The sequence below is a fragment of the Cheilinus undulatus genome, linkage group 12, assembly GCF_018320785.1.
Source record: "Cheilinus undulatus linkage group 12, ASM1832078v1, whole genome shotgun sequence".
Classification (NCBI taxonomy): domain Eukaryota; kingdom Metazoa; phylum Chordata; class Actinopteri; order Labriformes; family Labridae; genus Cheilinus; species Cheilinus undulatus.
In genome coordinates this window covers 26797182-26824039 of record NC_054876.1, presented here as the reverse complement: position 1 = coordinate 26824039, position 26858 = coordinate 26797182, and the positions used below count along the sequence as shown (strand labels likewise).

Below are 26858 nucleotides of genomic sequence, written 5' to 3'. Positions count from 1 at the left end.
AACAAGGTACACTTTCCTGGCTCTGGCACGGACGAAGAGGTGTGCGTCGTATAAAAAGTCATCAGCTTCTTGTAATCAAAGTCATATGTGTATTGGGACGTAATGATGATGTTTGTACTAGAGCAAACTGCATTTAGGCCTGCGTGGGTCAGGTGCAATGTCAGGCCAGCAGGGGGCAAGTGGGCCAAGACTGAGTAGACCCTGAATCTGATATCCTCTTTTATGTAATATCCTACTTACTATTTACACTTCAGAGATGCTTCCAAAATCATTTTACACATAACAGGTGCTGCCATTGACAAATATCTATGCTGTTGCTGGCAGGATGTGTATAACACACTGATTTGATTCAGACTCTAAATGCAGCAGCCAGGAGACAGTTATTAGTCATGGTGCAAAGGTAACATTGATCAAATCAGTCATAAATTACAGCTTGATACTTGTGGAGTTGTCTGAGAGAGGAAATAGAAAGATATATCAATGGCAGCAGCTGTGGTAGTGAAACTAATTTATCGAAACACAAAATAGAAATGAGAGTTGAAGGTGAACGAGCAGAGTTCTCACACCTGAACCCAAATGGGGCACCTGCACACTGAAAACCCTGATAGCTATTCAGACTCACACAAATTCAGTTAACTGTCCTCAGTAATCAAGAATTTAAGTTTTAGGTTTCATTAAGTTATGTTAAAGCAGCGCTCATCAAGCAGAAAAAGAAGAAGAAATGTACCAGTCTGAGTCATCTGAGCATGTGACTGAGCCAATGTTTGCCTGTACTGGAAACAGAAGTGAGATCGACACAACATTTTTTATTTCAATTTTTGCGTGGCTCTATTTTGAAATCAGAAGGTACGGCCAAGTTACTGTAAGGCATATAACCGCATATTTACTCTGATAGTAAGAAGTTTATTGTGATGCAAATTCTAAAAAAAGTCTGCCAACATGCTCTTTACACATGTGGGCAGAGCATGACAGACTGCTGTTTTCCTACTTTAGCTGTTCTTGATAAAGTAGTAGAAAGGCGAAACAATGTATCAAATTACATTATCTTGTACTCAAGAAACTACACAACTGTCCAGTAAGTCCGAACTCTTGAAGGTTGTTAAAAAATTATCATGATTTGTTTTAACTTAAAATCTAATCTAATCTATTTTTTTCTGAGCTGATAGAACACAATTTTAGTTTAAAGTAAGTTGTTCAATATTTTTTTGCCATTTTACTCTAACGATCTTACAATCATCCCTTAATCTGCAGAGTTTTCCCAGAATGCCTTTGGTATTAGACACTTTTGCACCATGAGTGAAATTACTGACTCAGTTAGGAGTGATAACCTACTTACCGGTAATCATGTAAAGCATGATACACTGAACTCCATGACAGAGTACTTTCTGGGCCAATTGCACCTTTCAATCTTTCACTGTAGGATCAAACATTAAACACAACTCATTTTTTAAACAACCTTCAACTGTTCTGTTTTACAGTGTAGTGTGAAGCATTACTTCAACTCTTCACTTAGCCATTGTACACCTTACTTAGTTTATCCAGTATCAATTGCAGAGTATCTTTAGTTACTTAAACTCAAGTTCAAGTGCACAACACTAAAAAGGCTTTAAAAAAAAAATGCAACACATAATATCTAGTTAAATTAACTGAAGTCAAAAAGTTATTTTAACTTAGTCTTTTTCAGGAAATCAGTTTGTATGATTATTTTAAAGCTTCACTAATTGGGTTTTACATCACATTTTTGCCACCTAAAGATGATTAATAAAAGACGTCTTACAACCTTACATCTTCTAATTAATACAAGATTTAGACATTTCCGTAAATCTCTTAAGTAATTCAAGTTGTTGTAAACTGAAACTGCAAGTAAAACAAAGCTGCATGACTTTGAATTATTGATATTTGCCCACAACATCTTGTTTTTTGTTTTTTTTTTGCAAAAACATGGATGTTAAGGCAGTGCCTAGTTTGATTTTTTTAGTATTTGGTATCAGAAAATAATACACAAGTTGTACTGTTCGAGATAACCATGGGTTTTGGTTGCTATTGAATGTTGTTCTCACGTTAGAGCCTGGAACTATGGATGGCATGCAGGACTTTTTTTTTTTTTCAAAGTACATACAAAATGTAAAATTAAAATGTCTATTTTTGGAATGGCTTTTTCATTTTTATCTTTTATTAAATATCATTCTTATCATCTTAACTTAAACTTAAAATCTGACATATTTGAATATTGCAAATGGCTGCTTCACTGCTTAAAGCATGCAAGATAGCAACATGGACGAAGCTGGTGTACACATTTTTAACAGCTTTTCTCCCAAAGTCATAATCTTGCATTTAAAGGATGCAGTAGTAGTAGTTTAGTAAATAATCTTGTGATGTGCTGGTTCGACTAAGACTCCTCAATTAAATGCAAAAAGTGACCTGTGGACCCCGAGTCTAGGTCTGTACTTCACAACTGCTGCCACAGACATAGAGCTGAAATACCGTACCTGTAGCTAGCAGTAATGCATACTCCACATGGTGAAAACAGATAATATCAATACAGTAAAGTTCACATTGTGGACATAACTGTACAAAATGGAATGGAACAATACCTTATACTGTATATCAAGGGGTTTTATGATAGCTGTCAAGGAAACCAAATCAGCACATACTGATAGCCATTGTTAAGCTTCGTTCCACCTTTACGTCATACCTGCAGTGACACTCTTTGGTGTTTCAGCAAATACACACAGCAAGCACCCTCACACACCTAATGCACACCATTACAACCTTTGTTAGGTCACTGCGGATGGATGAGCTGAAATGAAGCAATCGCACTCTACTCACACTTTATGGGATATCATACTGAGTGTGTCAGTCTGGACATGTTACCTTGATTAACAATCTAAAAATAGTCCTCCCACATAATAATGAGAGTTATCCCCGCTGCACAACACATGAATGCTTACACACTGAAGGCAGAAGTGGACAACAATGGGCTTTGGAGTTAATGCAAAACTGATCACAGCAGTAAAACTCATCTGTTGTGTCTGGATTATGGCAAAGATTAAAGGGAAACAAAGGTAACCCCACAGTCACCTTCTCATCCTGTCGTTTCCTTTGTTTCATTCTGTCTGACCCACACTCAGCTTTACTAAATATATGTCCTTCCTATGAAATTGTGCAACTCTTCCTTGTCTTTGTAGACTTTTGAACTGGTTAAGTAGAATCTTTATGAATCCTTTTTTTCTGTTTCTCAAATGATGCAGCGCATGCTTGATTTTTCATTTGTCACTCATTACACATTCAGGTTTAGTTCTAAAATGCATGCATTTGGGTTATACTATTTACACCTATAAGGTAGGGCATGTTTAACTAGCAAATTCTTATAAGCTTGATGTCTTTTAAAACCATGTACCTCTTAGAGATACGACAAATAAATTGATCTGCCCTTTATAGAAAGCTTTAATCAAGTAATGCATTGTAAATCACAGAAGAGCTGACACATTGTTTTTCATCACCAGTGAGGTGAGGTGCACTTCTTAAGGCTACTGGTGACACTGATGATTGTTACAGTCCATCATCAGTTCATACATAAGCTAAGCAAGTCAACTGCCATGCAAACACAATGCATTGCTAATAAACTGTCTTTAAAGTGTGGATGAACACTCTGCACTGTGTGACTGAGCTTCAGACATTCAAACTACAGGAGACAAAGCCTGAGACATTTCAGGAGGAACACTTGTTTCTCTTCACTGTTCAGATATGTTTGGCACGTGCTGGCTGCCTAATGTGCTATTATTCTCAAATTTAAGCTGGTGAGCTTGTTGCTGAGAAATTGCAACTTTTACAGGATTGCAACTTAACAGAAGTTAAATTTACCTTGCATTCAAATAGATTTTGTGTTACTTAGGCTAACAAACATAAAGTATCAATTTCACAAAAAATGATGGAATAAAAGTAAACACTAATAGAGGAAATAAAAGCTGTGAGACAGTTTTCTGGTGGAGATTAGTTTAAATTAAATTGGAGATGGTCATACTATAACCTGTTGCAGGTTGGAAGATTTTTAAACATTTACAGACAGTTGATGTTGAAGGAAAAACGTTAAAACTGTAATTAGCCAATGAAATTATAATCAGTAAACTTCTGATTTAATTAAGAGAAGAGATTTTTTTAGAAAATGGAACAAAATTTCCATTGATAAAGTCTCTCATTTTGCCCTTAAAATGCACAAGATTAGTGAATTTAATTTCAAATGTCCAAATTTTTCTCCCGAGGAGCACACTCCCAGACCCCCCAAGGAGGTTCGAGTTCCCCCCACCATAGTTTCCTAAAACCCTGTGGGATGCACCTGATGCACTTGGTGTATAGTTGAGCCTTCAAGTTGGTCATAGCTACATTGGACGTAGGAGATAAGACCAACTTCAGTTGCAACCAGCCGGTGCACTCGACCCCTGTTTACTGCTAAATTCATACACCCTATGGAATCCCACCTGGGGAGATGGGGGGTTCAGATATGGGAGGATGGAGTTCTGGATTACTGGGGTAAGTGTGGGCAATATAATCTGCATCCAATGGCAGAGAATTATTGTGGTCCACTAAAATATAAGACAAAAAAATACATAAACCAGATACAGCAACACAACATTTTTCGGTCATAGTTCACACTTTCATATGTAGCAGTCTCTGACGTAACATCAGGTCTTGCCATAGGCTATATCAGTTTATTTCGTCCATTATGGTAGCAATATCACATGACTCTCATGAGACCATTAAAACTATAAAAATTAAGAATTTCTCTCTCTCTCTGACAAATGTTGCCAATATTTAAGGTAATGCAATAACTTAAATAAAATATTAGTAGTCATTTTTAATAAATGTTGACATTTCGGAGCAAAATGTTTTCATAATGTACTTTTAAAAGGAACACTGAACATGTGTTTAATCAGAGTGAGGTCATTTGTGTTTTTTTTAATCTAAAACTGCCAATGGATGTTAGCGAGTGTATAGATTTTAACTATAAGCTGGCTTGCAGAGGTTGTGTGCAGGATTATGTTTATGTTTACAAAGCAGATTTAAAAACCTTGGGACACTTGACATGTAAAAATCAGTCAAGGGAAGCCACTTTAAAGTTTCACAGCAAAAACGTACTGCATATTCACGTACACTGTGTGAATGGGTATCCTATTGGTCTTTATTCAATGTCATAGTCTCTAAACTTCAATAAAGGTTACAAAAAAGCAAAAGGTACCTGAATTCTTTGCCATGTTAGATTTAAAAGTGCATCTCCTTACATTTTTGGAACATAAAACGAAGCATATTTACGTATTTATGGGTTCACGGTGAAATTCATTTTGCACAAGTGTATGTGAAACTCAGCAAATGTGATTAGTGGGGTTTTCACCACGACTAAATCAAACTGTAAGCAATGGCACACATACAAATAGAGCAGTGGGGCCAGTGAACCGAGAGATGCTTCCAGAAATGGTAGGCTGGCCGATTAACCCACTTCGATTTGTAACTCTGTGTAATCCCCCCTGCAGCAGGGCCCAAGCCTTGTGTCATTAACACACAGGCAAAGAGAACACGAATATGAGGGAGAAACAGGGAGTGAGAGAGAATCAGAGGGACGAGTGACTGTACCAGGGGAATAACATCAGCTTGATGTGGGACAGGTGTGGAAATTATTGCCCGGCAATATGTTGTCAATTCCCCACCGACAAGACAACAAGATGCTGCTGCTTAGCAGACCTGCAGCTGCGGGGACTGGCCTGTTGTTTGATGGCTGAACATCCAGCCCATCATTCACTGTCACAGGCAGCAGTGAATCAGATGCTTAACTAGTGAGCTTGTTTAACCTGAGGGAATTGATTACACGCTTTCCTCCCCCTGACATTTAGAGTTGTGCTACTAATTGTACAATAAGCACTGTCTGAACCATTATTAATGATCAGCATGTCTTTATGACGCTAGTACTTTATGATGTCTGTGTGTGTTTATGTACTGTGACAGATCTACGTACGTCATTCCATTTATTAATGTCAGATGCTCCGGATTACGCCACAGGTTTTGAAAATTGAAAATTTCATATGACAAGAAATTAAAAAGGACGTAGTATTATGTTTCAGATCAAACACATGAGGAATTACTCCACACAGGCTGACAACAAAGTGTTGCTGCAGGGCTCCTAGAGAGGCTGAACTGCGTCAGAGAGCATGTTTTGCAAAGGAAAACTGGGAGAAGGCTTTTTATCACGTCAATGCCGAGGCTTCGGTTACATAAAGTTTTCCCTAAAGTTGTGTCAAGGATTCTTTTTGAACAAAAAGAGCCCTAAATTAAACAATGCAAGCAGCTCTTTTTGGCCACATTATACCATTTTAATTTTTTGTTTAGCATTAGAATGATGGAAATTCCACTAGTTTTAAGATATTACATTTAAAAATACAAGGGTAACATAAGGTCAAATTATACTTCAAGGTGCTGCCATGATGCATCAGTTGATACATCAATCCATTGGCAAAAAAAGTGGCATACGCCAATATTAAAATGTAGTGCTGGCAAGCTAGTGTAACTGCTGATTCAGAAAAAAAAAATTGTGAGGAAAAAGTACGTCCACCACAGTTGCAATTCATTCCAACTCCTCTCTTTGTCAGTTCGATGCTCATGTTGTTGCCATAAATCCAGAAGTTGGCCCTCCATGTCTAACTTCATTTTTACTCTCTTTGCCACTGGTGCGTTTGTTGTGCTTCTTTCTGCCAATCTGCCTCCATATATGGCTCAACAGTGTAGTTCCAGAAGTGAAAAATCCCATTTATTTTCCCCATAGCAGATTTGATTATTAGACATATTTTCAGAAGTATACAATTTAGACTTACCATGAGCTACTTCAGAGTGAAACAATGATTTATGAGGACTAATGCTATAATACAATTTTATTGAACAAAAACATTTCTCCATGTATTTCTCTTTCAATATTCTGCATCATCACACATTCAGGTCTTCCACTGATCAAAGCAGCGCTTTAGGTCTAATTCGGACAGTTGTCTCAGATCCTGTTGTTCTATTTTTAACTTCTGACAGACTCAGAACATGCTCCTTTGAGCAAAGATTTGATCTTCGGGAAAAAGGAAAAAAGTCACAAGGTGCCAAATCAGGTGAATAGGGAGGGTGATCAAGCACTGTGATTTGTTTTTTGGGCAAGAAACTGCTTTAAAAAGAACACAGTGTGAATGTGAGCTGTTGTGTTGTTTTGATGAAGAATGAAACCATTTTTCCACAATTGTGGTCTCTTTTTTTGGACTTCTTCTCGCAGTTTTTCTTGAACCTGTTTGTGTTGATTCGCAATTCACATGCATTGAATCCTATACACCTCAGTTAATGAACAAAAAGATTCGGCTGCTGTGTTGTTCAGCTTCACGCATTGCTCAACTTTTAAGCTTATAATTTGACCAACATCTTAGTAAAACAGGTGAACTTCAACCAGTAGCTGTGAACTAAAGACGTCACTTATTGGAAACTTACAGTAGTTGTGCCTGAATACCCAAGCTTTAATATAAAAAACTCAGTGTGACTGTGAACCATGTGGTTTTAGTGCAGTCTCATTATTTAATAGCCATACTTCATGTGCTCCTATAGAAGACAGAAGTTTGTAACATATCAACCTCTAGCCAACAATGGTTATTTGTGATCTCAGCCAAAAATACTACAATTTCTACAATGCTTGAGTGTCACAGTGTCATCTCTGATTGGTGGAGTCTCTGGTTACCATGGAAATGTCTACTAAGCCCTCAAATGAGGGCTGTCGACTGTTGATGACAACACATGCCACTGCAATATGAAGAAATACATTTGCAAACTATAATATTTTACAACATTATCATTAAAAATGCAACTACAATAAAGTAAAGTGTAAAAAAGAGTTGCATATATTGCTGGTCAAATAAAATCAAATAGCTACCCCCCCTGCAGCTATCATTAATGATTATAATGATATAATGATTATAATGTGAAGTTGCAATGGATTATGGGCTATGTAGTTCCTTCATCCTCATACAGAAATATGTGCACAGTCTTGCAACTTTGCCTTTTCTCTATTTTGGAATGTCATATTTGGGCTGAAAAAAATGCCTAACACTAATGAGTGCTCAGGTAGCTATAGCCTGGTTCAAGCATTTAAAGTGTTGCAATAACGATTCTGGAAAATTTCTATGAGGGTTTTGATGGCGAATTTCACTTCTGGAACCAGCACCACTGAAAAAGTGGGCAGGCACTGTTGAGATCAGGGCAGCCCTGATCACCTTCCACCAGAGAGAGTCAAATCACTCTCAGCACCTCTTACATACAGGGAAATCTCTCAAGATCTCTAGAACCATCAGACAATTGGGCCTTTGTTGATTTGGGGCCAAAGATGGCATCAAGCCCAAAATCAGCCCAGTTATCTCTCAGTGTGTCTCCGCCTTCCACCGAAGATGAGCATTGTGCAGTTTCTAAGACATGTTCCAGCGAAATTTCAAGATGAGGGACTACAAACAAAAATTCAAATACTTTCAACAAGATAGCTCAAAGAAGGAGAAAGAGAGACAAAAAAGTGATGAAACACATCAGTACCTGGTCAGCTAGTGGCTATATTTCCTGGTTATCCTTTCGAGAGACACGATATTTCATTTGTGGGGAACTCAGGACCTAACTAAAGTCACTGGTTAGAAAATATTAGACTTGTCAAAGCAATAAGGACATCCATAAAGACATGAATAAAGGGACAAAGAGTTGGAGAAAAAATTAGGTTCAGATAGAGAAAAATGAGCGATAAAAACTTCAAAATAAAAAAAGTGATTTGGAAAGGCAGCAACCTTTCTAAAATGTGAGGTAAAAGTCCATTTAAAGATCATTCAATGCATAAAAGTTTAAATAAAAGGAGAAATGGTTGTATTGTCTACCCTGTGATATTTGCAGAGAAATCTACAGTGAGAACAGAAATAATACTTGATTCACCATTTACCCAGACATCTTTGTACACACAGCTTATGAGATTTTGACTGCACAAAAACCTGTGGTAATCTTGTCATGATGACAGCTGCTCCGTCTACATCCCCTCCCTCCTCAGCCTCCTCTGCCTTGAGTTCATCCCAATATTTCCCTCTGTTCTGAATCCTTCGCTATTTTAAATGAGAATTTTCTCACCTGCCCCATACTGTGATTTAGTCTCCCAGAAAATCCAAACGACAAATTTTAAAAAGCATAACCTTTTTTATATTGTCTCAGTTATCCAGACTGTTGTTGCCTTCAAATGGCATAGCTGTTCCAGCCTTGAGTGGTTTCCCTCAGTTTACCTGTTTGCATGTAGGACTTCCGCCTGGTTAACCATTCTCTTCCACACTGTGACTATCAAAGACTGTTGTTGATCAGTTTGGGTCCAAATCTTAAGAGCTGAGTACAAAATGTCAAGGATATACATAGTGACGGCCATCTACAGGTTGAAACCCAGTTAACTAAAACAAATTTTTCAGATCTAGAGGTAGATGGTGTATACGGTACCAGCTTTTATCACCACAGAGCTCAGAATTGCTACTCATTTTTTCAGCTTCTATTGTCTTCAGCAGTAAAGGCTGTTAGCTGAAATTGCAGGTAACAGTGAAATTCACCATTCAGATATTTTGCTGTGATACTCAAAGATTATGGGAACCTTTAATAAACTATGTTTTCCTTAAAATGAGACCCAGCATTCAAGCCTGTTTCTTCTACCATGAAGACCATGTACGATTACTTCCCTTTCAAATCATCCATGGTTATAAAATTACTTTAAAATAGCAGTACCACCGGAATACAGAAGCTTGGGAGAAAGAGCCGACTCTACTGAGATGCCGCTGTGACACTCTAGGATTGTGGGATTGAGTCTTCTATAGAAGAGATTTTTCAATACCATTTTTTCCTTCCTAATACCGATTTAGATACCAGAGCACTGGGTATTGGCTATACTAGTCCAGTGAGTACCAATCCAACACAGATTTGACTGGCTGTGCTGTGGATAACTGTCACATTATTTTAGCCCTATAGTGAACTCAGAACATGGCTCAGCAAATAGAAATGTTATGTACAGCCTCTCTGTGACACTTAAAAGTTGTTTTTCTGGTTAATTATTGTGTTTTAATGCTAAATATTAGAAATAGGGGGGAATCAAAGTTTCTCTATCCTTTCTGTCCATTATGCTCTTCTCTGGCAGACTCTATAAGGATCTGCATGCTTAAGCATGCATAGTTTGACACAGCATGACGTAATGATGGAACAGCCTGCCATTGATTGACAGCCCCTCACAAAGCATTCTAGGGAAAATACTGCTGTTAGCAATCAAGCCAGTGGCAATAAATAATCAAAAATGGATAAAAGCATGGATAAAAGACATTCAATATCAGATCTCCTAGGGTGGATTTAATGTTTTAAGTCCCCAATGGTCACTTGAGTTCCAGGCTCCCTAGAAAAGCTACTTTAAGGGCTACGAAGGTATGGATAGCATCACTGGAACAGCACAATGGCTAGCTTCAAGAGGAAGAAAAGGGGCTATGTTCATGGTTCAAAAGTGATTAAAAGTCAACTTTTAATAACCTCTGTCACTTCTCGTCGTATACATTAACATAGGTGTCAGATCAGTGCATAAACATAAAGCACAGTTTCTGTTTCTCTCCTACATTCTGGCATTCTGGTGTGTAGCCAGTGGAACATAAACACAGCCATGTCTGTGCACATTTCCCTATCTTATTGAGCTAGTGAGATGGTAGCGAGGATGGTATCACACTATGGAAATATCCACATTATGATGAATTTTTGCATGAAAGGTTTGCAGGGAAAAGTTCAAGTTCCTTGTATTGTCAGCTTTGCCACAGAGCCAATGAGGCATGAAGAATTATGAACCGCCTGGCCGTAATGTACAAAGCCTATGTGCAATACTGAATCAGCAGACATTCAGCTGGCTGTGTGCCAGAAGGAGTAGTAAATTTATAATTAGCAGTAACTAGTTTAGTTACTTTAAAAGTAACACTATCCAACAGTGACACTATCAGCTAATTAGGGGTGTCAACGACTAAGGTTTTTCATAGTCGAATCTGATTCATCAGATTTTGCCTATAGTCGACTCATAGTTGAACGGTGTTTCTGCTAGACTTTTTTTGTCCCCGGACCGGCAGTCCTCAAGAATTCTGGCCATTTAGAACAACTTCTGGACATTTGCTTTAACATTATTTTGCTGCATTAACAGCAGCATAACGCATAAATCTCTCTATTTTTTTGTGTAAGTGGTTTAAAGTATCAAAATGAAAGCTGCGTGCTTTTCCTTACACACGCAGTCAGTTATACAATATACGCCAACGTTAAACTCATAAACAACAACAGTTAGCTTCACATCAGCACCGTTAGCCTGTTGGCTCATTGGCTGCTACTATAAATTAGCAGCTTACAACAGCCAAATACCATCCTCCAGCGACAACAACGAAGCATCCAAACACAGAAAAATGAGTCTTACCATAAGTTGCTAAAATCAGTCCTCATGATGACAGCTGTAACCTCTGCTAAAGCTGGAAATCCAACCATCCTGGTTTATTTGGACTAGTCCCGGAAAGACAAAAGCTCCACAGTAGATAGTTCGGTCCAGTCCTCCTCTCATTAACGGCTTATCCAAGACTACTTCTGCTAATTAGCTGGCATAGACCTCTCTCTCTCTGCTGCTGCATCAGTGTTTCAGCCGCTCAGCTAAAGTTCCCTTTGTTTCAACCTCTTCATCACTCGCAGCGTTGACACAAAATCCCTCCATACCGGTGATGATATGAAGCCTTTTGTTAACCAGGAAAACCTCACTTAGATTAAAATTCAGCTTTACGAGGAAGTTCTGGTCAAACTTTCCCACTTTCCCTGCATAGTCCCCAGCGATACTGAGCTTGCGCAGAGATAGGCTTGCTTTGAAGTCATTGTGGATACATACTTAGCCACGTGCTTGCCATCTGAGGTGATAAACAACCCCAGCACGGCAGGACAGTGGGTGGGGTCTGATTCGACTTTGAGGCTCATAGTCGAATCAGACTCCTCCGAAGTGAATCGTCGAATCGCCGACTACTCCAGGTCACCCCTACAGCTAATAATCAGATCAGCTCTGTTTCTGAAGCTCCGAGCATGAATAATGCAGCCTGGAGCATGGGCTGTTTTTGCACTCCACCAACACAATACATCCACTCCTAGATCCCTTGTGACTTTCTTTAGCATGAGATTGCTTTATTTTCTGTATTCCTCTGCTATAAAATCAGCACATACAGTTTCTCTGCCAGTTTCTTTTGCCTTTTCTGATCAGTTGCTTGGTCAGTATAGCTGGCTATTGTTTGATTTTAAGGTGTAATGATACTGCTTGTGAAAACAAATGTAAAATAGAAACTTATAAAAATAAAAATGTTTCCTATAGAGCTGCAAAACATAGGAGGAAAAATAATGAGCAACAATTTTTTTTCCCCCCAAGATATTGAAGGTTCAAGTGATATAATCCTCTTTCTCTTATATGATGGTCAAAGACCTGAATCAAGGATAATCCTTTAAAAGGTCTTAGGTTACAGCCATAACCCTTCAAAAATACTCGGTGAAAATAATGGGAATCCCGTTGCAATATTGGAACTTTATCTTGCCCAAAAGTGTGCTTCAGTTCATATGGCCTACCCTATAAAGTGGCCGTTTCACACTTGCTGAATAAAAGCACGTAAAGGGAATGAGTTAGTGAATTCAAAGCAGGTGGACAGTGATATGTCAGACGGATAAAAATTGAAACGTTAACAAATATTTCAAATAATTTGTCTTTAGAAACGCTACTGAAAGATATATCAAATCAATGGCATGGTTTTAAAACATGCCACTAATTGTTTACACCTTTAACTGTTTGAGCTCAGTTCCAGTTCTTCCAACTACCCAGTTTCCGACAGTTTCATGGCTGATGTGAGAGAAAATGTTCTGATTAAGATACTGCACGCCACCTGCCTTGAACCAAACTGGAAATAGGTAACCACCTGCTACACAAAATGAGAGTTTAGCAGATAAAGCCAGAAAAATCTCTCAAATGACTTCCTACGTACCATTTTAAGAGTACAAGAAGGAAACCCCAGGGTTTAAAGTCACTGGGGCCAGAAACAGAAATCAGCATTTGCTCTAGCATTGTGATCATCCAGTGCTTGAAAAAGCATGGTGAAAGTTACCAGTATTCATATCATTGCTGCATGAATGATGAATTCTGTTGGTTTGTGGCAAATTGAAATGATTGAAACAAAATGCATCCAGTTTCTGCCTCTACTATAGTGTACTATTGTGACACTTAAGTGAGAGCCAACTGATGTTTTAAAAGATTTATTTTTGGGCATTTTGTGCCTTTATTGCATAGAGGAGGACAGTGGATAGAGACGGAAATAAGGAATAGAGCAGGGAGAGACATGCGGCAAAGGTCCACAGGCCGGAATTGCCTTAAACCCCTAAGCCGGGCTGCGGCTTTAAAACGAGCAGATCTCAGGACAGTCTGTCTTTAGTCTAGTGCTGCAGTGACTCGTATTACAAATGGCTTAATAACTGTTGAAAGGTGTGTTTAAACTGTTGATTTGCTTGTTTTAAGTCCGTGATGATTCAAAGAGGGTTGCATGGCGGCGTGGGGGGTTAGTACTGTTGCTTCACAGCAAGAAGGTCCCTGGTTCACTTCCCAGTCAGGGCCTTTCTGTGCAGAGTTTACATGTTCTCCCTGTGCATGCGTGGGCTCTCTCCGGGTACTCCAGCTTCCTCACACCACCAAAGACATGCTTGTTAGGTCTCTATATTATTTGGTGAAGCTGAACAAAACAGCAGCTGAATCTTTTTGTACATTAACTGAGGTGTATGGGGATTAATGCATGTGAATTGCACATTTGTTTGAATGGTACAGACAATTTTGTGCAGGCAGAGAGGATGTCCAAGGTGTCCATGCACATCAAAAACTTTGAAGTATAAGAATAATAGCAGAAATGGTGTCCACTGATAAAGTCGCTGTTCTGCAATTTTTGCATGATCTTTTTCTTTATGTGACAAAAACAATACAATATAATAACTTTATTTTTATTTTATTATTCAAAAGTTATTTTGCATCTTCTGACTCCTGACCAAAAGAAAAATGCAAACCTTTACATTTATTAAGCATGACAGTGTGTTATCATTGGTATGTTTTATTGGCACACAAATTAACAACAGGCCTTAAGTTCCTTAATTTTGTCTGAGGATTGCACTCTACTATTAACATGTCTGATTGGATGAGTATCAGCTGAATTCTGAATTCAACCATCGGGAGTAGGAAACAATCAGTATCATTCAAAAATATACTTAACATGCATCACTACTGTAAACATGCTGCAAGGTCCCTTCTTCAGCACAGTGCACCAAGACATGAGTGGGGCCTGTAATGTATTTCAAAACATACTCAAACTATCTGTAATGGTATTGACATGGAAACAGAGTTTAAAGGCAGTCTAGGTTGTCTCTTACTGATCCATCACCCATCCCAAGCAGTGAAAATGGATCAATAACATTACAGACTGGCTTTCTTCATACATTATATACACTCCATCTCTCTCTATAACAAACCCTTCCTGACCCATTGTTGTTGTTGGACTACTCTGTCTCTAATATAACAGCTACTTTCCTGGTAGCTACATTAAAATAACAGTTTATTAGAAACATGAGGATCAGGGTTTCCAAAATTGAGTAGGAACATGGAAGACATAGAAAGTGTACATCCTCACTCAAGGCTTTCAAAGTGTATGTCCATGTCTGCCCTATGTATAGGAGGCTTATTATAGACAGCGGGTATGAAAAGGACACTGCAAGAGTCCTCTGAAGGACTTCAGGAAGTAAAACTTTTAATGGAGTAGGTTTTTAGTAGGAACTACCCTTTAAAAATAACTCAAGAACATCATAAATCAAAGAAAAATAGGATTTTAAACTTTTTTTGAAGAGTGCAAACTAAGTATTCCCATCTCTCTCATTATTACACTTATTTCTTGAGCTTGTCCACTAATTTTAACACTTGATCACCCATGATTTTATCTGGGGACTCAGGCCAATCCCCATTTGCTCATAAGCTTGTTATGAGTTTCAAAGATAGCGTGAGGATGGTTTTAATAGTTTGACAGTGCCTCCATGAATTCACACATTTTAATTGAGCCTCGCACTTTACTTTTTATTTATTTCCCACCACATTTGGACTGTGTTGCAGTCTGCGATTCTTCGCACATTGCATCTACACTCTCATTAGTTCCCGCACAACCGTCATGGAGCAGGTTTGGAGATAATATGAGTGCTTGACAAAGTCTCCAGCCTTGTGTGTAATTCTTCTGGTAAAACCCTGCCAGCAAACGTGTATTTGGAACGACAAAAGAATCAGCCATTTTCATTGTCGTATTTCAGAAGAATAAAATTAAGCAGCATTCATTAACATTAAAGAATAATTATACTCTATCATTCATCCTTTGATAAGTATCATTAACATGACAGTAGGCTGATTAGGTGGATGTTTCCTCAACATTATATACTTAGCATTAAATATCAAATCCGTGCTGTGCAAATCTATTAAAATCACTCTGACTTATTACTCTGGCTGCTCATCAATTTACAGTTCTGCCCACATCAGTGATATTATATTGATGACTGCAGTGGAATAGACACAGACACAAGTACAGATGCAGACTTAATATCATTTTAAAGCTCTCAGGTCTGGATGAGATATGACTCAATACCACATAAGTGCTTTGCAATCTTTCTTCCCTTTATTATCATATGCCAAGCAATAATCTCTTTCCTTCCAGCCAACATCCATTAGATTGCATCACATTTGTTTAATATATGGTATAGTTTTCACTGGAATCTTTTTGCATTTATAGCAGACATCTGGGATATCTTCTTCTCAGAAGAAAAAATAACTGGGCTCTAAAATTCAAGGGGCTCCCTCTCCAACAATCAATAAGCTCCTCTTGACCTTTATGAGCATCAATAATGGTATTTCTGCCTTTTGGAGGAGGATAAAAATTTGAGTTTATCCTCAGACGGGAGTATTTCTTCCACTGTGAAAACTGGTGGATTAGGATTCAAGTGCTCAGAAGCTCAACTAGAAGCAAATATTAAGACTAAAATGGCATTGGAGGAGGCACCAAAAAGAGATTCTTTCAGAATAAGGGACATAAAATAAACCTTTCTATTCTTGGAAGCACTGTATCTTTCAGTCTTCCTACCAGTGCATGCATTAAGCCTTGCAAAGTCACTGGGCCTTGGGTGGAATGTCTAACATGGCATTGGTATTCATTGCGTGGCCCTCTCTGTATGTCCACCTCTGAGTCATACTGGATGAACCCTCAGCAGCACTAGGTACATGACCTTCCTTCCAACTCCATGCCCTGCTTCTGGCTCTCCACATGGTAACTTGTTAATGTCACTCTCTCGCCTCTGTCTATCTCTGTCTCTCTCTCTCTGTCGCACCCACAGAGGTGAAAAATTTGACCCCTAGGTGTTGCACAATTATATCGTATGCCTTTTCACCCCGGAAGGCTTGGGACTTTGGCTATAACACCCGCAGAACAAGTGACCTTTCATGGGTATGTAATGAACACCAGACACAGCCTCCTCATCCCCATGTCTGGCTCCAAGCCTAAGTGACATGTAATGTAGTTTTATGCATGCTATATGACTCAGTAAAGCTGGTACTTTATCCTTAGAGAACCTTAACAGTCAGCCATTACTACAGTTTACTGAGGAACTTTGAAAGAGAGAAAAAAAACCTGTGGCTTTTTGGGAGTAATTCCTGTAAAATGCTTGAGTCCAGGTTGTGTGTCTGGACATCAGAACTGCTTACGTGACAAAATACAGAAGAGGACTCCATGTCCTCTGGGCCACTGACGCTCCAAGGCTTGCATACTTAGTTTGGTGACTCATCTGGAGTGTGCTAGAGGCCTATGTTGTTTCTAAATGGGTTTCTGCTTTGTGACATTGGTAACAAAGTGCTAAAACAGATGGTTTAAGACAACCCTCTTTGCAGTTCTCTATTTTAATGGCCCCCCTGGAAAAATCAAATAATACACCATGTTATCATGGGTCCATGTCTCTGCTTTTAATGCAAGGCCCTCGACAGAGAGTAGCGGTGGGCGGATAGAAGAATATATTGTTAATACACACTAAAGCATGGATGTCCCGCTCTGCCATAATGGCTAATGGGACACCGTTGGATACATCTTTCTCAGTGGCATCTCTCCATTATCCTCAGCCCTGTTTCTTATTTGTTCTCTAAAAGAAAGTACCCAGGGTGGTTCTCTCTCCCTGCCCAAAAATAAGTGGCAGACAGAGAGCCAGATGGGCAAGAGGAAATGGAAGAAAGAAAAAAAGAGTCCTTCTACACCAGCTGCTATCCTGAAAAGTGGTTACATTTACAGGAAGGGGAGCAGATCAAAGATGCCGAAAAACCATTACGCGCGCATGTGGCCTCTTCTTTTCATGAGGCTCTAATGGGTCAGGTGGTAATGACTACCCTTTCACATTAGAGGGTGTTTAGTGGGCCAAACTTGACAAAAAAGAGTGGAATGATCAAAGAAGCCGTGCAACCCTGGTTTTGTAAGACAGGAGAGTGGGATTTTTTTTTTTGTTTTGGCATGTGTGTAGGAGGGTGTGAGGACACAAGCAAGACCTGATGTTCTTTTTGGCAGGGGAAATGCATCTGGTTTATTTTCATACTAGGGATGTCAAATTATTAAATCTTGTTTAATCAATGAATTTTGATAGTTAATCTTGATTAAGTATATTTTTTGCATTTTAAAATATATTTTAAAATTCCACATCAACAATCTGAAACAATTCTTATCACCTTTTTTTGAGCCAGTAATCCAATGAATGCAAAGAAATATACTATATGATCTAAACTTTTTGATTACTGTATTAATGACTACTGCACTGTTACACCAGTTAGGCCAGAAATCCCAACCTAGTGGTAACCTAGCTGTTTAACCACTTCGCATGAAGAAATATGAAAAAAAAAAAAAAAAAAAAAAAATCCAGTATCCATTGTTTAACACTACTGAATTTAGTCTTTTAAGGAGCTCCAGGTTAGTTGCTTCCTCTGTTAAAAAAAAAAAAAAAAAAACTAAATTAAGATTAACAATTAAGGCCAGGAGATTTTCTCAACAAAGTGTTCTTTGTTATACTTTGAGTTATAGTTTGTATATGTACTGAATTAAGCTAAGACTATTTTACTTCCTGTTCTGATAGAAATATGCCTTTTTGTGGGAAAAATAAATAACTTCTTGAAGGTGATAACATTTGCTTCACTGCAGAATAATAGTATTCTCATTTTCCGTTACTGTGGGAAAAGGAAGATGCTGAGGTGAGTGGCATCTGGCTGTTTCCCCTGTTACGATATCTTAACTACAATGCCCCTAATGAGCATGTGATTACTGAAAATAAAACGCTTTAGTTTGGACTAGGCCTGTTAATATGAACACGTTAATGCCCTTGATTAATCTGGAAAGTTTAACGTGTAAAAAAAAATAATGACGCAATTTAATCATATGACCAAATTTGACCACAACTTCCTCCCGTAGTCCTTCTTCGTGGATGTTTACGTCCCTGGGGTGAAAAAGTTAAAGGTGGGTCAAATGCAGCCAGCAGTGATGAGTAAGGACACAGACCCAGGTCTGCTTCATGGCCAAAGCTGCCTAATGGAAGTCTGGATAAAAGTTGTGTGTACATACTGAGGTGATGAACTGTCTTTACACCAAAGCACGAGTCTGAAGTAAAACTTCAAAAGTAAAACTTGTACTAATTTATCTCAAACAAAAATGCAAGTATTTTAAATGTTGATATATAGAATAATAATAATAATAATAATAATAATAATAATAATAATAATACATTTTTAGTAAAAAGCTGTACATAAAGTTAAAATAATGAAAATAAACACTTGGTAATAAGAACATTTAAAAATGAAATGCTGTGATTAATCATGATTAATCAAAGCATAGTGATGTGATTAACTTGATTTTTTTTTAAATCAATTAACAGTACTAGTTTGGACTCATCATGAGTCATGTTAATCCTCAACCATATTTTTAAAACTTTATTTAAAGCTACAATGCACTGATATAGTTGCCATGCAACATGATGGATGCAAAGAACCACAAACTGTCCTGATGGCTCTTTGGATTTGGGAGTGAAGCAATCATAAACACAGGAGCATATTAATTAGCTTTTGGTTAGGTTTGGGCCAAAGCTCACAGTTTGGGTCAGACAAAAGTATTCCACATAGGTGATATCTGATGATAGGAGACACAAATTAAGGAACAAATTTGATTACATAATTGTAATTCTTAGGTCCACTTCTCTAAAGAGGTGAATACGTTTAATTTCTAAAGAACAGCGGTAAAAAATTGCAGGTTAACTCATGATACGATATCATATGATATGATACACCACACAATACCTTGTTCTAGTGGTGGGTGGTAAACTGGTATTAATACCATCTCTGGTAAAATTTCTGCTACACAAAGGATTGTTTGCAACACTGTCATCACCGGTTTAATTGCGTGCTTTGTGTTGTAGTTCCCATATGGTACTTAACCGATGCCACCACTGGAATAACAAAGTGAAGTGACAGTCAACAGCTCATTCTGAGTCTGGTTGGCAGCAAGTTTTGCTGTAGTGTTATGAGCAGCTCGGTAACCAGCCGAATGTCACATACTTATACCATTCCACTTAACTTGCAATACAGTAAACTGGTAAAACCTCTCCAAGTTTGATGTAACATAGCGACTGTGCTGACGCTGCAGAGTGTATTTGTCGTTCTGTGATTCAGCTTTGGCAACTCTCTAAAGGTGAGTCCATGTCAAGTCCAAGAAGTGAGCTTAGACATTAAATGAAGTCAGGTGCAGCTGTAAACACTGCAGCCGTCTAAAGACGTCTAAAGTTGAAGCAGAGTTAAATTAATGATAAACACGCTACTTCCATCAATCCCTTCACGATTAAAATTTGTAGTTGTTATTGTTTCTCAAGTACTTGTATTGTGAATGCTCCCATTAGGAAATATGGTATAGCCAGTATCAGCTTGACACACCTCAGCATTGCAGAAGTGAGACTTATAACCTCAGAAGAAGTAACAAAGAACTGAAGAAGTGGAGGAATGAGGGATATTAGATAATTTTTCTGTGAGCTCCAGTGAGTTCAGTATGCCATCACAGGTTTCCATCTATTTCAATTTTGTAATAGTGCGATATAAAACCTTTATCATAACGGACAAGAAATACTGTAATATGATATCAAGGCCATATTGCCTAGGCCTACCTCATCCATAGAATAATATTGTGGTAAAGAAATCATGTGACAGTTGATACACTAAAAGAAAATCATATAAAGATACATGATAGAACAAGTTCTCTTTAACTGAACAATACATAAATAAGCCCAGGAAAATTTGTAGGCAATCCCAGAAGGGCAGTTCTGTTTCATTGTCTACTTAGTCTTATTCAAGAAATCATAACAAACAAGGGAAACAGTCACTGCAGCATTTGAACAGCCATACTCACATGTCTGGCAAAACTTACCAACAGAAGCACTTGGTGCCGGTTTAACCTCTTATCACACTTTTCAGCTTCTTTACACCACTGTCAGATTATCCAGTGTATTCCTCTCTTTTTATCCCATTATCAATGGAGACATAAAATTTAACATTAAAAAAAATTATCTTCTTTCTTAAGATAAAGCTACATATGGATTTCATGAAATAGGCATTATACATGATCTGGCTTACATAACACTATTTTATTTGATTCCTGTAAAATACATCCAATTTCCCTGTGAGGCTACACACTGACTTTCAAGTACACAAACACAAATGCAAGAAAACAATGCATGGTATCTTTCAAGCTCTTGCATCTGTTACACAAGGAAAACAGGATTTTAATTAAGCATTCAAGGCCGCTGTGGAGGCCTCTATAGACCTGCTCTGAGTCTGTACGTGTATGTATGGTACATGTATGTTTGTATGATTGCACAGGTCTTTAGGGTATATACATGCAAAAACTCACCATCTATTTTCTCACCTCATCCACACACATCAACACAGTCTCCAGGAGCACAAAGCTAACAACATGAGAAACAGCCTTTGGGTGCTGCTGCCAAAAATATTCCAGTATGTAATCATTCCTCGACATCACAACATGACTCACATCACAGCTAGTAACACAGAAGTAGCAGCTGCAACAGCAGGACACGATTGAACAGAAGAGATGCAAATGACAATCAGCTTACTCCCTCAATAGAGGTCAAAGATGGAAAAAAAGAAAAAAAACTACAGATGACAATGGACCTGTCAGAATCTCATGCATATTAGCATTAATATCAATTTTTGCTCACCTTGTTGGCTGCATTATAAGTGTCAAGAGTGACCTTCTGATGATGAAATACAGCCTTCAGTTTCTGACACTGTCTTGCAGTTCTAATATCTTAACACTAGGAGGTGCACTTGGATGAAGCAAAACTTGACTTGCACTTCTCACACCCACAGCTCTCAACTTTTCTACTGACACTATTTCTGATGAAGCATCTGCAAAGCAACCATGCTAAACATTTAATAAAAAGCAACACACGTGCCAGTGTGACATACTGCTGCGGATTAATGCGAGTTAATACTTCTGTCCGTGTTGGGGATAAAAATGTGAACTTTTAAGTCCCGAAATAATTGATTTTGTGAATGCTTGCTCGTGCATTTGCTTTCCAAACTATGCCAATCTATAGTAAAACCCCATGGTATCAACTCTGAAAGAAAACTATTATAATGTATAAGCTTCAAGAGGCACAAATCTAAGCTCGTGAACTGGGGGAACACTCATGCACACAGCTCTACTTTCAGAGGGGGTTCCCCGGTTCCCCTGTTAGCTTAATTCTTAGCAGCCGAGAGTGGTCATTCGAAGAAAAGATAATAATGGCCTACTTACCATATTGACTTCTGATACCATGTCTATGCTTGCTATGTCAATATTCATCCCCACGCCAACCGGAGGACCTGGGACACACCAAAACAACGGTTACCATTAAATTAGGGTACAAGAAACGCAAACGGAATGATTCATCAACATATATTTACGGTTAACGGTGACTGATATGTGCGTGATGGGAACAGATGTGAGAATTTCGCAGTTGTCAGCCTGTTAATAGTTTACAGTGTTCATTTCGGGTGGGATTACATTCGCTGAGCCGAGGTAAAAGTGCTGGTAATTCCCCTAAAGTTGTTGACATTTAATCATGAAACCCCGGACATGCCCAAACATGTTCCACTGGCAGTAAACACCTAGACAGGATCATGAACTGAAACAGGCTTTTTTTTGTATGTTAAATTCCAACAGACGTGACAACATTCATTATTCTTTATAATACACGAGCTCGTGAATTTATCGTCCAAATGTATCACGTTGCCTCTTAAGCTCGTGCGTTTTTGTCAGCACTTCATGTTGCCTTTCATATAAATGCCATAATAAAGTGGCACCTCACTCTCCGAACCAAACCTCATTCAGTTATCGATGATTTTAGAAATAATAAACACTGTGCCCCAGTACAGGCTGACAAGGCTCAAACTCGAACAGAGTTGGTGATAAAACGAGATCATTTACCTCCGAAATCTGGCCTCAATCGTATATCATAACCTTTCAACAGTCTATCCACCGTATCTTTAACCACAGACATATTGCTTGGGTCATTGTCACTCGTACTATGGAAGAAAAAAGAGAGAAAAGGAACACAGGGGTTTTAAAACGAAACATTTTTGAGACATAAAGTGTACCAAGTATTTTCCACGCCGTCTGTTACACTAAGTAAAAAATGAGTGGAGCATCCTCCGACCTCTTCCACTTACCTTTGGGCGCTTACCACGGTCACTACGAGAGGAAACAACCACACGCAGAAACACCTCATTCTTCTTATTCTCAACACAGCCATTGTTATTTTATGTGAATGTTTTTTTTTTCTTTTAGTGAAGAGAGACGAGGAGCAACTTATTCTCGCCAGTGCAGTAATTCCAATGCCGGGCGCATGCGTATTAGAGACCACAACATCAAGAAGCGGCTCTGCTGCTGCTACTGCTGCTGGTAGTGGCAGAGGTAGCACCCAGCCACGGAGGAAATTTAAAGGAGAACCAAGACTTCAAGTTGCTCTGGGGCACGCTGGGATATCCCCGGTTTTTTCTTTCTTTCTTTCTGTCTTTTATTCAGACCCGGAGTAGCTTTTAAGAGCACTAGCTGGAAAGTTGGTGGTTTGAATCCACGGGGGCGTGTGGGGAACTGTGGGTGGGGGTTGTCTCTCTCCATTCGCTTTTTACATATCCGGCTGCAAACTTACAGAGAGTTCCCTGCAAAGGCAAGGCAGTAAACCCTGCTGCTCTTTCAGAACTGTTGGGACTCTTTTGACTGATGTTTGGACCGGACATCTCCTATAGGTCGAATGAGCGCGACTTATTGAGAGTGAAAATCAATACCAATTTTGGTCTTTTTTTTCTTTCAAATAAAATAAAATGATGCAAAATTCCACCCAAAAGTGCAAAAGACAACAACAAAAGAGACAAAGGTCATGATTTTTAGTTTTAGGTAAATATCCCTAATTTGGTGTTGCCAAAATTACTGACAGTGATTCGTGACATAAGATCGTTACTGTAATTGCAGCTCATGATAGATATTATTATAAGATAGCTACTTAATTCTGGCAGGCTGAGGGAACTGAAAAAAAAATTCTTCGTGAAAGATTAAAAAAAGAAAAATCGATAAAAGACAGTCTGATATGATGATTAGAAATCACTATTAGTTTGTGTCTCTGTCCATGGTGCTGAAATTCCTGAATTCACTCGCCCCCTCCCTCTGACGCTGTCCATGGTGCTGAATGTGCCTCCTCTCTCTCGACACAAAGGGGGGTTCCGTGCTATCAATGCATCCCTGCTTCAACACTTGCTCACGCATCGATCTCCACGCACTCGGGCCTCTGATGACAAAAGAGAAGTGGGGCTCCGTACTTTGAGAGGCACGTTGCCAGTGCAGAGCCTCGGGGTTGAAAGCGGGATGCATGGAGCAGAGCAGTAGGCACTGAAGCCTACAGTCAGAGGCATCTCTTGCAAACATGCACGCTTGTAGCTCCACGCACTGGTGAGCAGGATGTGCGCCACTCACTGTTTAAACTCGGACACGAAACGTCATGGATATGGTGGGATCAGAGGCGGATGTTAGCAGTGAGCTCTGTGTAGGAGTCCTGCAGCGGCTCCCCTGCCCGGGAGAGGAGGGGGGCAGAAGTGATCCGAGCAGGAAGACGCTAGTTGTACAGCGATTTAAAAGCACTAATGGAAAATGAAGACTGTGTTACATATGATTTAAACATTCGATATTTTATTGCATTTCGTTGTTTCTTAAAATTTAAAAATCACAGTTATAGTTGACTATTCTGTGTCCTCTATGACCTTAGGGGGGCGTTGTGAAATGTGAAGATTTTCAGAGTCGAATTCAACATATTTTTTTCCCATCCCCATTACACACAGTGATATCATATTTATAGGAGGTTGATATGCAGTTGCTTGGCAACAAACCTTAATTTGCTTGCTGCATTCATGCCTTTTAATTAAATCTGCTCTTGCCAAAAAATCCTTTATAATTCTGCAGCCCTTAAATGCACACATCTATCTATCTATCTATCTATCTATCTATCTATCTATCTATCTATCTATCTATCTATCTATCTATCTATCTATCTATCTATCATAACAATACACATACAAAAGCTAAATCCATACTGGGATGTGCATCTCTGAAAGAGTGTGTTGTCACTGATCTCCATCCTGTTCTACTTGACATTACAATTCATTTAATAGTTTTCAAAAGATGCACCTGCACAGATAATTTGGCCCCAGTCTAGCCATAATTACTCACATGTCAACAGTGCTAAATGTCAGACCTCTTTTGTAGCATAAAATTGGCAGATGAGCCTCCTCCATAACAACATTTTTTAAATTTTTATTTTGATGAATTACTTTTGAGCCAAGGCACTTCACCGGCAGTGTTTTTGTAATCTCCCTCATGCAAGTAAACCATTTTTTGTCATCTGAAAAGTATTGTAGATTACTGTCTTGTTATCTTATATGGTAACTTGAAGACAGAGAAAACACATATCAGCACTAACCACCAATCAATAAGAAATAAAGCAAACACAGAAGTGCAAAAATCTCAAGGTTGGGACCATAATCTTCATGTTAAACTGTGTACTTTACAGAATACATAAACGTTATCAGCCTTGGTAAAATAAGATGTTTTCTGCTTACAGTTTTTCTCAGTCGCTTCGGTACATTTCTTGAATCATCCTTGACATTTGAAAAACTGTAAGTGCATTTCTCAAAACAATTCGTTCAAATAGCAAAACACCATGGATTACCTGCAAAAGCCAGTCTCTTGCTCAAAATCCTTAGTTCATCTCTCAAAAGTAAATATCTGTGTCAATGAACATGTCAGTGCCATCAGAATGACAGGTCCTTGTGTCATTGTGTACGGATAAGACAGTCAAATTATTTAGGCATGTTGTCAATATAACAGTGTGCTCTGGAGGGATGTTCTGATGTAAACTATGGCTAAAGTTTTGATGACAATTATTGTAAATTGTAAGTTACACCTTAGTGTATGTGGGAGATTGATTGTAAGAGACTGGACAAGATTCACATTTACGCTTTACTGTTTGCACTGTAATTTGTTGACAGACGATGTCATTGGAATACAGAAAGGAAAGACAGCACTGTATGGCACAAAGAAAAAAACAAAGAAAAAAACAACAAAAGTAGAAATGTGAACATAGGTCAATCTTCTTCAGGAAAACTGTACATGCAGTGCTGTTTGAATTATAGTGTAGTCTTCCTACACCTCCTGACGTTCCTGTCTGTTGGGCCACAAACATCACAACGAATGTCTTCACTTGCGATGCAGCAGAAAGAATGGAAAGAATTTTTAGAGTGTCTTATCCATCCTCTGCAGGTATCTGCTGTGATGTCATCAAACGCTGCATCCATGGCCAGGAGGGTCATCTGTGTATGTGGCCGGTGATCATATACTTTTCATCTCCATGCTGAGAAAATTCCTCAATCATCAAATTCTTCTTAATCAGATTCCTTGATCATTGGTTGATCTAATGCTTCACACATATCCCTTCGTTAGAGAAAGTAAAGATTCACCTGAGAATAATTCACCAATTCAGGACCGATTTAGGAAAAAAAAAGTCTAAGGGAAATTTATAGAAATATGCTTGACATATTATGACAATTTGTTCAGCCATTTTGCATATAAAGACTTATGCGATGAACTAAGGCCTAAATGTTGTGGGGGGTGGGACTATTCAACATTTCGGCATTATGATACATTTTGAACAACATGACATAAGCAACTGATAATATAGGAAACAGCAGAGAATTGTACATCGTCATTTGCATGGATGTACCAAAGCATTTGCAACTTGTTCAAAGAAATTAGAAACTGCTTTTTTGATGTGCACAAGTGACACAATGATGTGATGATTGAAAAAGTAGTTTTGAGAATTTCAATTCTGTTCTGAGAAATGTACTAAAATGACTGAGAAAAACTGTCATAGCTTATGTATTATTGGAAAAGGGATGCAGGGTAGACTCAGTTTTGATTATAATAAGTCTAAAAGTTTGTATAAACATACATTATTAGTGGCCTATTTGAAGTAAATACATTGACGCTGTTTGCCAAAATGTTAAAGGCCCTGCATTTCAAGAATGGCAACCACTGTCATCTGATTTCATAACGCATTTTTCAGAAATCCAGGGGTGGATG

General features: G+C 38.5%; 1 protein-coding gene across 1 annotated transcript in view; it reads right to left on the bottom strand.

Annotated features, from left to right (window-relative positions):
* LOC121518911 (gamma-aminobutyric acid receptor subunit beta-2) overlaps positions 1–23006 on the bottom strand; it is a 105485-nt gene extending 82479 nt beyond the window's left edge. Inside the window, exons 1-3 of the mRNA XM_041801602.1 lie at positions 22901–23006; positions 22659–22756; positions 21987–22054 (exon numbers count right to left, since the gene is read on the bottom strand). Of these exons, the coding sequence (XP_041657536.1) occupies positions 21987–22054; positions 22659–22756; positions 22901–22983 (249 nt within the window). The 5' untranslated portion in view covers positions 22984–23006. The remainder of the gene's footprint in view (positions 1–21986; positions 22055–22658; positions 22757–22900) is intronic.
* Positions 23007–26858: the final 3852 nt, after the last annotated feature.